The sequence below is a fragment of the Plodia interpunctella genome, chromosome 19, assembly GCF_027563975.2.
Source record: "Plodia interpunctella isolate USDA-ARS_2022_Savannah chromosome 19, ilPloInte3.2, whole genome shotgun sequence".
NCBI classification, from domain to species: Eukaryota; Metazoa; Arthropoda; class Insecta; order Lepidoptera; family Pyralidae; genus Plodia; species Plodia interpunctella.
In genome coordinates, this window is record NC_071312.1 from 4,950,436 (window position 1) to 4,968,236 (window position 17,801).

The 17,801-nt window shown below is 33.8% G+C and overlaps 1 protein-coding gene across 10 annotated transcripts in view; it reads left to right on the forward strand.

Moving 5' to 3' along the window:
• The window catches only part of Jupiter (jupiter), a 130,370-nt gene that overhangs the window by 61,922 nt on the left and 50,647 nt on the right, over positions 1-17,801 (forward strand). The window contains exon 1 of one of the 10 annotated variants that reach the window (XM_053759535.2): positions 1,617-1,808. The exons of 8 other annotated variants lie outside the window; for them this stretch is intronic. In XM_053759535.2, the coding sequence (XP_053615510.1) occupies positions 1,747-1,808 (62 nt within the window). In that variant the 5' untranslated portion in view covers positions 1,617-1,746. Of the gene's footprint in view, positions 1-1,616; positions 1,809-17,801 lie in introns of those variants that run through there. One more of the 10 variants, XM_053759540.2, reaches the window with a different exon arrangement.

Here is a 17,801-nt window from a genome sequence, read left to right on the forward strand (position 1 = left end):
TTACTTATTCTGAGCCCGCAACGCCCACCTGTGCGTCTGCGCAGAGCCTTTAGTGGACTAATTAATATCTTTAATGGCCAGTACACCGACTATCAATGTAAAACTAGCTTTACGAATAATATACTACTAGACATTACACTACATCTTAGGCATCTTTGAATACGGATTGAGAAAATTCATTATAGGCTTGAAACTCTTTGTTGTCCTGATTACTAATCAGATGACGACTACACCAAGAAGACTAAATCAAATTTCCTTCCTCGTTGATATTTTCAAATAGACGTATTCAATTATAAATCCCAGATTCTATCAAAAGACACGGAAGAAATTAACTTGAGGCTATAATATTATCGTTAAGTTAACCAACAGTTCCGCGAAAGTAAAGGTTCACAGTTTTCAGTTATTTGTTAGGACTTCTCTACTATGAGCCAGTCACCAATAATATAGGACTGGATCTAACCAAAATTAAATAAATACTGCATTGAAATAAATACTGATCTTTCTGCTCTTAGTTGTAAGGGTGACAATCGCGTGGTTATTTTGTTGTAGTAATGGATGGTGTGTTGTAATAGGCCGGTGTTGAAACAGGGAAGCCCTGGATTGTTTGACGTTTGCCGCCTGTGAGATGGATGGTCAGTCGACTTTAGACGGTTTAGAATTGCTATTTAAGTGGACGTTTAGGAATTTATTATAGGAAAACGTGTATTGTATTTTAGATCAACATTTTGTTTAATAACTGTTTCATGTTCACTGAATGTTGTTAGTCTCTTTTCACTTTGCTATTTATGTTCTAAAATTGAATTGTTAGTACAGACGCTTCTTTCGTTTTACTCCTACTTATATATTGATATTTATTATATATATAGCTAATTGAATAGGCACAGAAGGGGAATTTTGAATTTTATAAACGACTGTGATAATATAAATAATGTGAAAGTGTCGTGTTGCTTTAATAACCGTTTGCTTGCACTTGGCGGCTTTAACTTTGCCGTAATTATCAGCTTAGGGCTAGCCATTATTATCATCTATATTACTTACTATAAAATCGATTACGACAGGTACAAGCCTAAGTTCACTGTCTTGCTTCTCCGGTAACATCGTAATTCTGAGATTCGCTTTTATCACGACATATCGCGTTCCTCCCACGGGTTTAATGGTTTCAGTAATGTCGATAATATAACTTTGTATTATCCGATCGGAAGGACGGCAAAGGAATTTGTCATTTGGATGCCGTTAGATAAAAATGAATGTTCTTGGCAGAAATCTCGAAAAGTACTGCTTTGAATGTCGTCAGTCATGAGCTGCCAATTGCCCAACTGCATTAAGGATACAAAAGATTGTGCGAAGTGGAGAAAATAAAGTAGGAAAGCGGAGCCTGGACTTAGACAATTTGTGGTTAAGAATGAAACCGGGCAGATGGGATATAGAACTGACTGGTTTTGCTGGTCAGCTGATTCGAACCGGGGAACCTGTTCTGCGCAACTGTTGACACTGGCCACATGGACCGGCATATGTCACGGAGCAGCCAGGTGCTGAAAAAAGTTGAGAGCGGAAGCAGTGGCGCATGCGCTGTGGTTCTGCGCGGGCGGAGGGTGGCACCATCGACTTAAGCCAGGGTACCGGCTCGCGCGCGCTCAGTCAGCTGACAGCCGTAGTCGCGTTCACACCGCTCTACTTCGAAGCGTGCCGATCGCGCAGTGTTCATCTCTCGAGTGTTATTGTCTTCGTGTTTGAAAGAATCCAGCAATGGCCACCTACGCCCAGTTCAAGCATGTCGAGCTGTACAAAATCGGCCACGGGAAAAACAGGTGAGCGCGTGATTCAGCGCGGATGCTGCGGTTTCAGGATCTCTCGTCCCTTTGTTTTGGGAAAGGTCAAGGGTTGCGGCAAGATTTTAGATCTCTTTGGTTTACGAGTTTTTAAGTCCTTTATTTTTAAAAGCGGAATAAGTAATATTAAACTATAATAACATTTTAAAAAAATCCATACATAATAAAAGCACCGTATAAAAGTAAATATTCAAATAAAATCATTATAGTCTCTATCTGCTATACTTAATGTATATAAGAGATATAAATATGTAATAAGAGAGAATAAAAATCATGATAACTATCAATGATAACTATGGTTACATCTGTGTCATGATGAGAGCTTTTTTAATTCATAAAGATTCACTATTTTCCTATATCATTTTCAGTCAGCATTTTTTGCCAAATGTAATAATATTATGTCGGCTAGAAATATCTCAAATTTTGGAATTGACGAAATCCTTTTGTGACCTTATTAAGGTACTGTTTTCCTTTGCCAAGATCCGACAACCTAAAAACTTCTTAGAGCGTTGAACTCTACCACTCTACATCGATAATGCGGAAAGTCACGCGGAGCTTTCGGCGCTGAGCTTTTAGTGCTGAAGGGATTCTTGAAGCTTCCAGAATGATCTACTTTCACTTTAAGAAATAGTCTTCATATTTTCTCTTTTGTAAATCTTAACTCTTATTTTATCATATTCTGATTATTAAGTTAATAATCTAAAAATTCAGATTGATATTCTATGAAAAGCTTTTGAAAATGTTTAGTTATAAAATCAGATAATTCTTACCGCTAAGAATCCAAATAATGAACAAAATGCTTCATGTAATGTTTTTCGCAATTTCCATAGCGTGCAATTTAGAATCCCGAATGGTCACGATATTTGCCTTTGTATAAATTAGCAAGAGTTGATATTTGCAGCTGTAACATTACAAGATAAATTTCCAAATATGCCACACATCAGTTGGTTCCCAAAATGGCCGTAAGTCTGAAACGGCATGCGAATTAGCGATATAGAACTAAACGCACTAAAATCACGCAACTGTAAAATGCAAAACTAATATTTAGGGGGCTCCACAGCGTTCTGTAATGTACTTAATGTGTTCCAAATCAAATTGAGATAGTCTAAGAATATGAGTTTTTATATAGTAAAAGAATTTGTGATTTTGAAACAAAGTGTAAAACTAAAACTTTTAATCTTAATATATCTTATAACAAGCAATTCTAAAAATATTTTATCTAAAAATATAATAAGCAAGTTATTCAAATTTAAAGTTAAGTTATAAATATTTTAGTGAATATGCCATAGCAAAAAACTATTTAAAGTGTAGCATGGATTCTGTAGTAATTTTAATAACAATTAAAATTTATTTTACTTCCGAAACTGTGCAAATTCATGTTTACTACAAAATGAATAAATGTCAATTTAAAATATGGTAATTACGTTCACTAGCGCCGCTTTCTGTGGCTTATCATCATTTAAATTGCAAAAAACTAGTCCATTAAGTGACAGGATTGACAGATAAAGATTAAATTGACATAAATTAATTAAAAAACGGATGTATGAGTCGCTGTCACGTCAAAGTTTAATTTGTATGAATATTTATTTATTTTCCGTCGGAAATTTATTTTCTCCATCATAAAAATGTCGAGTTTAATCCGGATCTGTATACATTGGTTTTGTTATAATTTATTACTGCTTATTTCGTTTTTCTGTTCGTCAATTTTCGAACTTTCTGTTATGTTTATTAATTATTAAGTAAAAAGTGTATGTTTTCATAATATTTTACGATATTTTAGGATATGATTTGTTTGCATTCTTTCACAATGTTCATATATAGAAAGGTATATTTATTTTAACAGTGACGGTAGCTGTTTATATTACTTCTTTTTTTTTAAAATAGCCCACCATTTGTCATTGAAGCGCTTTCTAAATACCACTCCGCCAATTTATTATATGTGGGATGCGGTTGTTTGTTAATTCTGATGATTTTAGTTATTTCACAACCATTCGGATAGAGAGCATTTCAAGGTCTATGACTATGTGACCGGAAATTCCTGGATGCATGGTATTAAAACGCATTTTTCCATTATTTCCTATTACGATTTGACATTTTCCGAAAAAAAGACCGAAAAAGTACCTAAGTTAATTTTTCCTCCAAATTTCGAAGTAGGTCGAGATTGACATCCTAGGCCGAATAATTCAGACTTTCGTAATCTAAAATTAAAACGAGGTTCTGGCTCCGTTGCCGTCGGGGTAGACTGGGGTGGTCGCGTGCCACTCACCCCATTAGCATATCCATAGGAAGTGTATGATTACTCCGGCCGGACGGACAGACAGACGCACACCAACGCCTTTGCCTCGTCCTGGCGCCCTATTTGACGGGGTGGCGACCTTGGACTAGCTAAGCTTAAGTTGTCGGGTCGAGGTTGATTAGAGAAAGATTTTAGGACTGTAAAAATAAGTACATATTTCGACATATAATCTTATTAATAACTATCTAAACAAGTATACTCGTAGAAAATTGATTTTTTTGCTATTGCAATACCAAATAGAATGGTCATGATTGGTCGATAAATACCCAGTGTTGCCTGCCAAGCAGCACAGCGCCCATATTATTCTCTGTTTTTATAGACAGACTGTAAGGTAATTTTTTTAACTGACCGGATGTTACAAAAAAATGTAAGTGCAAGTGCAACATTTCTGTGCAACGGAAGAACAGTGCATAGGGGAAGTTACCGATTTTTCAAATAAACAACCTTTCTTTGTCTTAGATGCGCTTACGCGGGCGGCCGTAAAGTAAACATTCAGTTTTATTTTACACACTGTTTCTTTTCTTTTCCTGCTAAATACTACCGGGGCTGTTTTTTGTATTGTTCAATGCATTTTGTATTTTTACGTACATAATGTACAAAGGCGGATTGAATTCTAAGCGTAATTATGTATTTTCTTCATTTTGAGGTTTCTAAACTCATACAGGTTACATTTTAAATTTAGTTACAAATATAAATACATAACCAATATAGGTTTGATTTCCGGATATACATAATATAGGTTCCTAAAAGCAAAATAGTCACCCCATTTCTTACGCGATCCTTGTATTTTTTTATTTAGAGATGTCCCACTACTGGGCTAAGGCCATTCTCTCCATTTTTTCCGTTAAAGCTGTAAAGCTTTATTTTTATTTATTTAAATATATCTTTCTATCTTTTAAAGTAAAATTGTATAATGTTGTATGGCTGTTGGCATCATAAATATACCTATTAAGAGCTGATTTGAATATTTCCCTAACGTATGACATATATATGACATACACTTATATAACATATACATTTGGCCCTTTATTGAGGTAATCACACAAAATAAACGCTTATGTAGACTGCATATGTGTTATAGATAAAATATATTTTGTGTGTTTTAGACGGTAATCATCACTTAATTAAGTAGATAAATAATTACCATAAATAATGATGACCATGCTGAAAATGAATTTATTAACATAAGTCTGGCAGGCTTTCCCACAATAATTAAAAAATATGTCGCCAGAGTACTACAAACAGTTACTGGTTTAATATATTTAGTTGAATGACGACTAGGAAATGCTAATGAAAAAAAAACTTAAAAAAAAAGTAAGATGAATGACCAGTTTTTGTTTAATGTCACTGTTACTGTAATTTTTTGAACATATTGTAGCTGCAATTATTTCAAATGAGTGTTTTAGCTTCGCGGCTTTACTTACAAGCTTAGCTTTTTGTCTGTCTAATTGTTCAGACGTCAACAACTTTCACACTAGGCGTTGTTCGAACGTCATTAAGTGTTAAGTGAACACACAAAACATTTGTGGTGCCACTTGACAAAAAGATTTGTGATTTGTTTAGAAAAATCTTCACTTGAGGTCAAAATATTTGGCACATTTCGCATTACAATTACCCCCTTTTTATGTTACGACTTCAAGTTACGATTTATATACCTACTTAGATTTAAATATATAAATATAAATTTATTATGATTTAAAAAAGGTTTTTAAATGTTGCATTGGATTAATTTACATTTTCTTTTATATATCTAAATACTTATGTAAGGCACGACTGAAAATTTACAACGTGAATTCCATACACTTTTTATCTGGAAAATGTAATTGAAATTATGTCCGAGTGACACCACAGAGACCTGCATCGAGACAAAATCCTGTTCGTACATTCTTATGCGTTATTAGTTGCGTTAGAGCGATACACACTTTTTTAACGCCAACAACTTGATGTATGTGTTTAGAGTGGCAGATAATCGCGGCAAAAACAATCGATTGACTGCAAACCGATAATCGAAGCGTCGATAAAAAGTAACAACATCGATTCTGAGACGCCGGGTCCGTTCTGTACATGGTTCTTGCTCAATTACACCAGTACATGAATAATTAAGTAATTCTCCATTAGACATCCGCGGACATTTACTGTATTTTTCTTTTATTCATTTTTATTACTGTATTTTTCATATTTTTACGGTTTCCTCATTTTGTGGTTTTAACATTAGGCCCGACCACAGAGTTCGGAATTTCACTAGAGATACTATGTTATATGGCGATTCAATGATTTGAAACAATTGACTTGAATTTTTAAGTTTCGATGTGTGAATTTTTATTTATAACATTTCAGATAAATGTTGAAGTTTACGTAAAATTTTCTAGACTTGTTCATATAAGTACCATTACTTAAATAAATAGAAATATAACAAAAAAAGTCAAAAGAATTCGTATAGCTGTATATTTAACAACCCATATATAATTCTAAATATGAATAATACCAATGAAAACGAAAGTAAAACCACTTTTTATGTTTTTATACTAACGGAATAGTTGTTGAATGAACATTAGTAGATGGAATGAAACCGCCTTTCTATGTGCTACTTATTGTCTTCACGTCTTCTGCCAATGGATACAGTAGCTATGTTGTACGTCACGCCATGACACTTACGACTCGGCGAAATGTCACGGAATCAGAATATTGCCATGCCCGGTTACTGCTGAGCGCATGAATTTGCGAAGGCACGCAAAACACGACCTCGCCTTTGTGAATATCGGTTAGGTACGCATTTTTAAACCGCAATAACCGTGGAAAATCATGCTATGATAAAGTCGTTATGTCTAGAGGCCTGACTAGGAGTATTTCTCTCTGTATAAAATTGTAAATTAGTCACGTAATGACAAAAACAATTATAATATTGTATGTATGTAAGTACCTAATGTTTGTTTTGCGGATTTCTATAATTATAAGCTTTGATTCTAGTGGATGGTCAAAAGGTGATAAGTACTTTTATTGTTTAACCAATTACATAAAGAGTTCTATTTCTGGATATTAATGGAAATTTTACAATTTTGTGTTGTCGATTTTGAGATATATGAACAAAAAATTAACAATTGCGCCTACCATAGACCTCGTCTTTCCAATAAGGCTAGACTGGTAAAAAGTTGTAATGAAACTTAAAAAGAAAATTAGTCATGAAGAAATCAGTGGTAATTAGAGCGTAAGACAGAGATAGATGATAAATAAATGCCGTGTTCACAATGTAAATAATTGATAAATTCTGAAGCGTATTGGAGAAACAGCGGATGACTGGCGAAGCATAGCAAATTGACTGCAGACAAATGATTTAGCGGCTCGGCCCAGGGGCCCGATTCTCACGCAATCGAAATCAGTTTTCTCAATTTTTTTCTGAAGGTCCACTATTTCTGCATTTATAAAAAAATCACCGTCAAAAAGTTCGAGCTAACACATCGATCAAATGAACTTTTTCGTTTGAACATTTGCTTAAAACCATCGAAAAAATTGGAGAAAATTGAAGTGAAGTGAAGTGAATTTGGATTGCGTGAGAATTGGGCCCTGCGGTTTCACTAACAGCCGTGGCATTCGAGATGTAACGTCCAAAGCATAAAGAAGACCCTTTGTGGTTCAGATGGTGTATGGGCAGAGAAAGTTTTCGTGGCAATACTATTAGTAAATCTGGAATGCGCCAAATAAGTAGTAGTAGTAGTAAATGAAACGCGAATAAAATTAGTTCTGACTGAATTGAAGAGGGAAATACTCGATTTTTAAAAGCTGACTTATAATGCTAATATCATTCTATACCAGTCAAACTTTAAGATAAACTAAACATTATACCTTCACCTAAAATATTACTACCATTAAATAGTGAAGTCGACAACCCTACACAATAAGCCATGTAGTTGTCATTCGCGTGATCTAGCCGTTTCTATCTTTCGATCGATATCTATGATTATCCATCTCTGTATCATTATTGATTGCATGTTTTGTTAATTAATAGTCAATGGATACTCTACTTAGCTTGAAATGACCATTTAAACAATGTGCTTATTAACATGCCAAGACTATCTAATTTAATGGTCTAGTTCAAAAGTTACGAGCTACTAACCTGACAGTAGACAGCTGGCATTGGTAATATCTTAGATATTATTAAAAGAAATCACTCTGTAGCGTCTGTCCGTATAAATGCGACTTTCATAAACCACCAGAGGGATTTTTGTGTGGTTTTCATCAAATAGATATTGTGATGAGATGGAAAGTAAGGAATCTAAGGAAGGTTTAATTGTAGAAGTTATTATGGTTTTATTCGGGCGCAGGTGCGATGTGCCGCTGGTTAAAATTAAAAATGTCTTGCATATGCGAGTAATTCGTCGTTCAGATACGTCTATACAGTGCAAAATAAAGTAAAAAATAAAAATAAAAAATTTTTTTCAAATCGGCCCAACCGTCTTCGCGTAATCGTAAAAGTGTTAAAGTGACATAGTGTGAAAGTAAATAAAAAAGAACCTCCTTTTTTGTTGATGAAGAATGTAATTTACCGTTTATCAAAATAAATATCGTCATACTAAGTTGTATGACGATAGTACCTTTTAAAGATAGGTTATAGATAGGATAATGCAACCGCATTATATACATCTTCTAGACTGAAACGATTATAAGTATAGTATTGTTACAGTAATTAATATGAAAGCAATATTTCAGGCAGCCGACGTGAAACATGAACAAAATGAGCGGTTTGTTTTCTCGCGGCGTCGACGCCCGTAGGGTTGCCGCTGCGCTGAAAATATTTATAAAAAGATGATTTATGGTATTTTATTGCTGCTCTATGAAATTTGATAATTACATACGAAAAGGTCACTATCTCCACTTTCTACTTATTAGTTTCTATTTATGGTCTTTTCTGTGGTAGAAATGAGACAGATTTGTTGTCGTGACATTGTTAATGAAGTTATTTATTTTTATTTGCGATTAGTCTTCTCAATTTTACTTACTAAATGATATATATATTCTGAGTAGAAATTCTATATAATAAAGATAGACTGAGTAGAAATTCTTTTAATAGTTTTTTAAATGGAAGTAAGTGCTGATTTAAAAATCTAATTAGTAATATTATATGAATTACATTGGTCTACAAACTCACGAGTAGAATTTTATTAAAATATAATTAGTATAATTATTTCTTAAAGTATTTGTTTGAACCCTGTCCGCGATCCACGATCGCAATGACGGGCGAAGCGCATCACGATCCGTTATGCGCTTGCGCAGTTTTTTTATCGCGGCGATTATCGCGTACCCGTTAGACGGCCGCACGCGCACAAATTGTCTGTGGTTGGAATGGATGGAATCTATTGGCTACAGGTTAAATATGGAATGTCAATAGGCATTCCTGGGCGTGCAGTATCGAAGGCTGTTTGACTAATTGTTTGTTTATGTACATATCTAATTTCAAAATTGGTCTTCTATTGTTCTTACAATAGAGTGGCAAAATTTTATTGTGATTTGCAACAACCGAACACGCCACTCTCGACTAGTTGCATTGCACCTGCAAATTTGATGTTGATTTTAACCGGCGCGCAGCTGACGTTTAGGTAAAATGGCGTACTTTGCGTTTTTCTGCTCACGTTAAAGTTAACGTCAAAGTTGACTGTGCAACGCACCCTTAATTTGCAAACGTTGAAATTGAATCATTTCCCTAAACATATACAATCTCAATTTCTATGAATCTATCATTCCTTACTTTACTAGTACTATGATTAACTTTCAAATTCGTATGCGATTAAAAAATACTCATATTTAGTCAAGCATTCGATTCGAAACTAGAATTTGAGCCACGATAGACCAACTTGCCGAAAAGCTTTGCTCTTTCTTTCTATAAAAAAAAAGTTTTTGATAAGACGTTAAGTTTATAGGGATGATTGTATGTTTGTTACTCTTTCACGCAAATTCTACTAGCCGGATAATAAATTATTAAATTTGGTACACGAGTAGAATATAACCTGGAATAATACAGGGTACTTTTTATCCCCACGGGATAAAAAGTAAATTCCCACGGGAGCGAAGCCTCGGGGCGGAGTAAGTTATTCATAAAGTATACGTCAAGTATGTTTTGTCCCTTTCTGTCAATTTTAAATATTATAAAGTGCGATACAACGTTCACAATCTTCTGAACATAACATACACATACATATACACATATATAAGCTTAAAGTGTGATTTAACATTTTTAAGAGTAACGGTAAAGCGATTCTGGCAGATTAATAATGTAACAGCTCAATCTGGCAGATTAAGCTGTTATACATATAAACTACATTCAACTTTGCCTGCATACATTTTATTTTCATTACTTTTACGAAAAAGGTTTCGATGGTTGAAAGACATCTTTGCATTATATTATAATTAAAAAATATGTCGATTCATTAAAGTCTAAGATATTACCTACTGAACTTCACACGTTATAATACAAACGGTTACTTTGTGCCAGTGAGAAAGCTAGAAATATTAATGGAAGAAGGACCTATTAAGACGTAAATGAGATCTTTTGAGTACCTGCTGAGTATTTTTAGAACTAGTTTTATAATTATATTTTACATCGGTTTAAGGAAATAAATAAACATTTATTATTTTATTATGCAGTAATGTACATTTCGATGAAGCCATTCCTATAAAATTTCCAATACCTGCAATACATTTATATATCCCAGTGAATACATTTTCTGTGCTTAGCGACTGTAATAGTGGTAATATGCAGATGCATTAGCTTAGAACAAAAACCTGGACCCATAACTAGTTATTACACAGAACAAGTAGAGCTTGGCCCGATAACAGCACATCCGACTTTCCAAGGTATTTCCAAGGCAAATTCGCCTTAATTACAAGTACATAAAGGTCAATACAGGGCAAACTGACACACAGTTGACTGCTTCGCCACTCTTAATGGGAATATTTTGACAGCGTCTTCAATTAACAGAATGTGTTTTTAATTAATTTCTAGTGTTTTGTTTTGGAAGCCCCTCACGTATTGAAAGTTCAAACATTTTCTACATTTTCTAAAGTTTTTAACACAATTTCTGTATTTACAGCGCATCGCAATCGAAAATGTTTAGTCCAAGACCACATGTTAACTGGTTTAAAATTGATCAGGCATATTTTTCTGTCGATTTTCATAAAAATGAATATAACATTCCCCTAAAATATCTAAGTTATTAAGGTTTAAAATTCTATGTCAACACGACTTCTATGAAGTCGTAACATATTTTCTTTCTATAGTTATAACTGACGAAGACGAAAACCTTTTCAGCTTAATGAGCCATTGTGAACGAAATGTAACAAACACACAGACAGTGCGGCTGTTACAAGCTTTTTTATCTTGATTCGTCGTTAAATTGTTAGTTAAGTATTCAAGCAAACATTGAAACGGAGTGAATTTAAATTGCTGTAGTTTACCCACTTTTACACCGTGTTTAGGACAGTCGACTGAACATCAAGCAACTCAATCGAAAATTATCTGCTGTTACCGCCACATAGAGATCCATGCTGGATAACTTGACAGGTAGCTGACTGTACTTGTGTAAGTGGTAGTTTATTATCATGGATAGATGCTCTGCAGTCTAGACTAGTAATTATAGAGCTAAAAAGCTAATTAAGCATTGTTCTGAGTTAGATTTAGGTCTTCGAAGACAATGAGGCCATGGATGTTAAATGATCCTGAACTGCGAATATATTTCTTAATATGATGTTTTATTGTCACACATTATGTAGGTACTTAACATTACATACAAAAATTTGCATCGTTTTATTGTCCACTTTACTCCTTAGCTTTAAATATTAGGTCCTTACATATGAAATTGGCGTTTGGTATAGGAGGAACAAAAAGTCGAATATTTTTTAATATAATATATTTATTTAATCAAAGTAAGAACCATTATGAACTACCTATGAGATGGCAAAAGTGCATAGATATATTCACTTTTGCTATCTCACAGGTAGTTCATTGATCCCTTTACTAAAAACCATTCAAAGATTTTATTGATTCCCGAATTAATAAAGTCTTTGAAGGCGGTTTTGACTGCAATAGAAGCGAATCTATTTTTACGAAAATGTTGATGTTTATATGGTCTATCATTAAATGCTCTTTCTCTTTTTCTCTCTCTCTAATCTGAGCGTTTTCCCAGTTTCTTCCTCAGCCTTTGAGCGTCACAGACTAGGGTCAGCTTTCTTACTTTTTCGTCTCCACTTCGCACGGATGTCGGCATCCACAGTAGTTAGGCCAACACTCACTTAAAAATGTAATTTGTTATATTCAGATTAATATTTATTCAAACTGTTATCACGCTGATGACTATCTTGTAGAACATTATAATCGTTTCAAGATAGTGGAATACATTCTTTTTTATCTGTTTCTGCTTACAATACATTTCAATTTGCCGCGAATGTTTTCAATTATCTACATAAGCAATTATTCCGAATGGCCAGATGTTATCTAACCGTTGTCACAATAGCTAAAATTGATTGTTATCTTTTTAGTTTTATTGTTCACCGCTTGGTCGTCGAAACTGTGATCGGATAGTAAATAATAGACATGTCAGGCTGTTGCAACGCTGATTGATTTGATGGAACATTGCGCAATTGAAGAAGGAAGTAGAGGTCGAAAGTACTCTCAGCGAAAATTCATAAAAAATACTGATATTACGACTGTACATGTACTGTGTGTTTTTATAGGTTTTGAAATTATCTAAAAAAATAAAGATAAAATATTACATTATTTCTTCTTAATTCTTTTTCTACGTTAAATCTATCATTCTAATTGCAATATAAAATGTAATTAAACAGAAGCTTCATTATTAAATTTAATTAAACAGTTGTTTCAAATTTATTTAAGGAAGTAGGTAGAATTATTAGGTGTTTCATTCAAACACAAAAGTACGTTTTGACAATTAAATCATGATCAGAAAAAATATGTTATACATAATAAAATTCTGTCCATATTATAAGTAGATAATAACGTATAATTTGTTAGTATGACTTGTTATGTATGCGAAGATTAATTATTACATTCAAAGAATTTGCACACATTCGAAATTAATGTTTATTATAAACACAACCGACTTTACGGCGGCTCCGTGTATGTGTGTTCAGTAGGTATTCAATACTTATTTATAAATATTTTTTTCATTAAAAGTAATATATTTCACCAATGTAGTTCAATAGTAAGGTTGCCAACTCCATATTATATTTATTCTTTCTCTCTCTCTCTCTCTCACCCTCATCTGAGCGTTTTCCCGGTTTCTTCTCAGCCGTTGAGCGCGGCAAGTCGGAGCCCAGTGTCCACTTTCCTACTTTTTCGTCTCCACTACGCACGGCCGTCGGCATCCCTAGTTGTCAGACCATTATTGGCACGCATATCATGCCTGACGACATCAAGCCAGCATTTTGTAGGCTTGTCCCTTCTGCCAGGGCCAGGTGGGAGCGGCATGCGACATATATAGTGTCCTACTATATTACATGTTTACCTATCTTAAACGTATAGTATGAATTTTTAAATATAGATAAACGTAATATTATAATATATAATAAAAATACTATATTCATATATAATTATGGTTATTGGATGGATATGGGTATTGGATCTAAAAATATATCTAAATATTTGGCAACCCTATCTTAGAGTGTGATGAACGATAATACAAATTTTATCTGGCAATCAGCGCTTTCCATACCTGTGATTAATTGATATCCATAAACATTACTAATACTGTTACTATTTTATATACAAATTCAATAAAAGATGATATTTGCGTACATTCAATTGCATTTTCAACCAATATGCATGCAATTATGTGGTTGTAATGAAATATATTGCAATTAATTAAAAATAAATTAAAAATGGAGAAATAAAGTAGGAAGTATTATATAATCTGTGGTACAAAGAAGCTTAATTGTAAAGAATTTGTTCTAATTTTTATTTACTATCTTGAATTATTGTTCTGTAGGTACAGTCGACATGACATTCAAAACTCATTGCAAATTTGCCTCTATTACTGTGACCTAAAAATATTAGCAGAGTAACTTGATATAGGTACGGTCGAATTTACATTTGAAAACTCGAACAGACTTATCCGGCGTTGTTCCTTGAGCTCAGCTTTTGACAATCTTATTTCAGTTGATTGTTATATTATAATTTAATCTCATCTCATTGTCTGTGATTTTCTTATTTTGCGATTCACAAGTTGTTTGATATAAACTGATATAAATCGCACGAATTGACTTTCTTCCGTAATCGTCATCTCCATGAAGAGTTATCTCAATGCACTTAGCCCCAGTAGGTAGTCACTGTGGTACCTGCCTGTATGTGTATCTGTCACGTCCATCAAACTTGAGCGCAGGTTATTGTCGTACTGTGTAAACACGACAAATGAGATTTTGTTTTTTTTTTCTACGGCTGGGCACGTGTGAAATGAAAGTCGCAGGTCGCTGGTATATGTCGTTTATTTATTTTTTTATTGCACAAAATACAATTTGTAAAAGTACAATATGTACCTACTTATGGCTACTTTTAGAACATTTTAAGGCTATAAGATTAAATTTGTAGGACATATATTACACGCTTTAGGCACAACGTAGTATGCACATCAATTTTGGATTGCGTCCATTGCAATGAAGGCTCTTGGATAAAATGTTGTTTTATCATGTCTAAAAATTCAAAGTACCGAATATAATGTTACTTAATTGGAATAGCTAAATATTAGGGGGAAAAAATACAACCTACAGAAATTTTCAAAGTAATCATCGTATTGAACAGCATGGAAATGAATCTAAAGATAAATTTTAGTTACAAAACACGTGTAAATTGATACATTCTTATTCGAGACGATTGCAATTTTGACACAAGCGTGGATCCGAAGAGGTCTTTGTCCATCGAGTCTTACTCATTGTTCCCAGAAAACAAACAATTTATGGTAGGAAGTCGGACATTCGGCAATTGTGGACGAATTAAATAATTATTGTAAATGACACGAGATGTTTTCGACCACAAAAATTGTCTATGGCCTTTATTTGAGGGTTAAGGTGCGCAATTACTGCCTTGTTTCGAGTTTGCTGTGAGATGGCGTGGGTCTAATGGTGATTATTTGCTTGTAGTATTAGAAATACTTTATACAAAAACATATACATCATACATGACAAATAGTATTGTTTTTTTAAACCTGCTCAATTTCATAAAAAACCTCAAAAATAATTACATTTTATAACAAATTTGTATGGTACATAGAAATGGAAAATATTGGAACGCGGCTATCACGAAAATTAACATTTTTCCAGGCAACCTTTAAATATCCTGAATTTTTAAATCAAGTAACGAACATTCAAGTTTATGTCATTTTATTTACCTTACAATTAGATTACCTACTTATTATTTTTTCTATTGTTTACAGGTAAGGACTCCGACAAATTATTACAGCCACTCGTAGAAAGTAATTTGGGTACGTTTATTTTACCTATTCTAGCTTTAATAGAATCGAAAATGAGTTAGTTACCTTTTCACATTTTGTCTACACAACCAATCGTCTTGAAATTTCGCATAAATAAAGCACAGACGAGAACATAGTATACCATTACCTGAAAAATTCTGGATAAAGAATCTACTCATGGGATTTCCATGTGAGCGCAAACACAGGCAAACGCTAGTAATAACATGATTTAATCCACAGGTTTCACTGCTGAGCAAACATGACAGGCTGGAACCTTCCTTAACTAGATAATAACTACCTAGTCCTGGAGGACTATAATGATATATTATGCTATGATGATATATTACTATAATATATCATCATAGCAATATCAAGCCAATAGAATGAATCCAGCTTTGAATACATAGTTAGTCGCGCTCCACTCTCCTGGTAACGGATATTATAGTATGTGCCAATACCACGCTTGAATTATCTCGATATGATATGTGATAAAGTAGATATGTACGGCACTAGTTGTTCCCCGGGGCTTCGCTCCCGTGGGAATTTCGGGATAAAAAGTATCCTGTGTTTTCCAGGTTTTATTCTATCCGTGTAACTTGTATTTGAAAATTGCCACCACTGGTGGTCGGTAGATAGTCGTAAAAGTTTTGTCAGATGCCTTTAGGCGACTTGAGTAAAATCCGATACCAGTGTTATCAATAACATCATACATAAAAGAAATATATAACACACTCGAAAATTATGTAGTGTTATAAGGATATCAATTTTCAAAGGGAAAAAAGACCAAAATAAAAGACAGGTTTTATTATTATTTATTATTTTATATTGTATTATTAACATGATAACATGAAGTCAAACCGCCAGCCATGATATCCTCTTCACATATATGTACAATGCATAAAGGAAAAAGTAATAGTGCAAAGGACAACATTATTTTAAAATCGCCAATTAGAGCGTTTCAAAATTCACTTCACTTCACTTCCACAACCTGATTTCTGTCACGTGTCGATTGGAGTACGTAGATCCAAAATCCATACTATCCGTACTAATATTATAAAAAGATTTGTATTTTTGTTTGTAATTAATAAACTCAAAAACTACTGGACCTGGTTTTCTTTTCTTTTAAGTTTTTATTGTTATGGTTTTAACCGAGCGAGGCCGGGACGATGTGATAAAAATGCATGACTCGTCGTAATTTCTTAAATATATATTTGCTGTGACATACAATCACTACACGTCACGATCAAGCAAAACCAGGTCGATTAAATAGCTTAGCCCGTTATGTGCCGAGTTGTGTGTGAGTAATCATGAAAAACAGCTTAGCAAACAATACATTCCGTTTTTTTTTTAAGAGCCTAGGCATCAAATGACGTATATATGATAGACGTATTGATTTCCACATATTAAATTATACATTTTATAAGTCTTTTTATAAATCTTTATATTAACTGCGTAGCATGGACTGCTTTCGTAACATTTATCGATTCCTGAAAATGATAAATGTGTAAAAAGAAACTATTTATCTATACACATTACATGAACAGTGCCACAAAGATCTTTTGGTGTGTGGAATAAATCGGAACTAGAAGGCTGACATATTAGATTATATTCTACTTGATTCACAATGTTCGTAATTCATTAGCCAAAATATTACTTTCGCAATATATTAGCAGTAATAAAAGTATATAATTACCAATATGAAATAAGAATTCCATTTTATACATAAAGATAATTAAGTAACACGATGTCCTGGGTCCTAGGTGTAGGCGGCTAGCCTTTGTGCACACATACAAGTAATACTGGCTTGCCGGTAGTGCAATGCATGGAATTAATAGGTACTCCAAGTACTTACTAAATCCATGGTGCAATGAGTTTTGACTATGACATGCCAGCTACATATATATATCTATCTATACAGTGAAAAGTGACACTGGCATTTGGCATGCAAGTGTCCAACCGAACAGTGTTGCATTGCATCGCGTCATGTAGCGTTCAGTTGCTCACCTAGGACAGCGGGTTGGAATCTCAACATAACATGAGATGCAGCAGAATGCAGTCGGATAATATTCAATATGACTTTCAAGTCATATGGTCCCGTTTCCGCTGATCGTTTCACGTAAATTGAAGTTATTATGGGGACCATTTTAGCGACCGGCGAGAGCAAAGCTGAAGGTTTAATGTCTTTAAAGAAACATAGAGGCAATATGT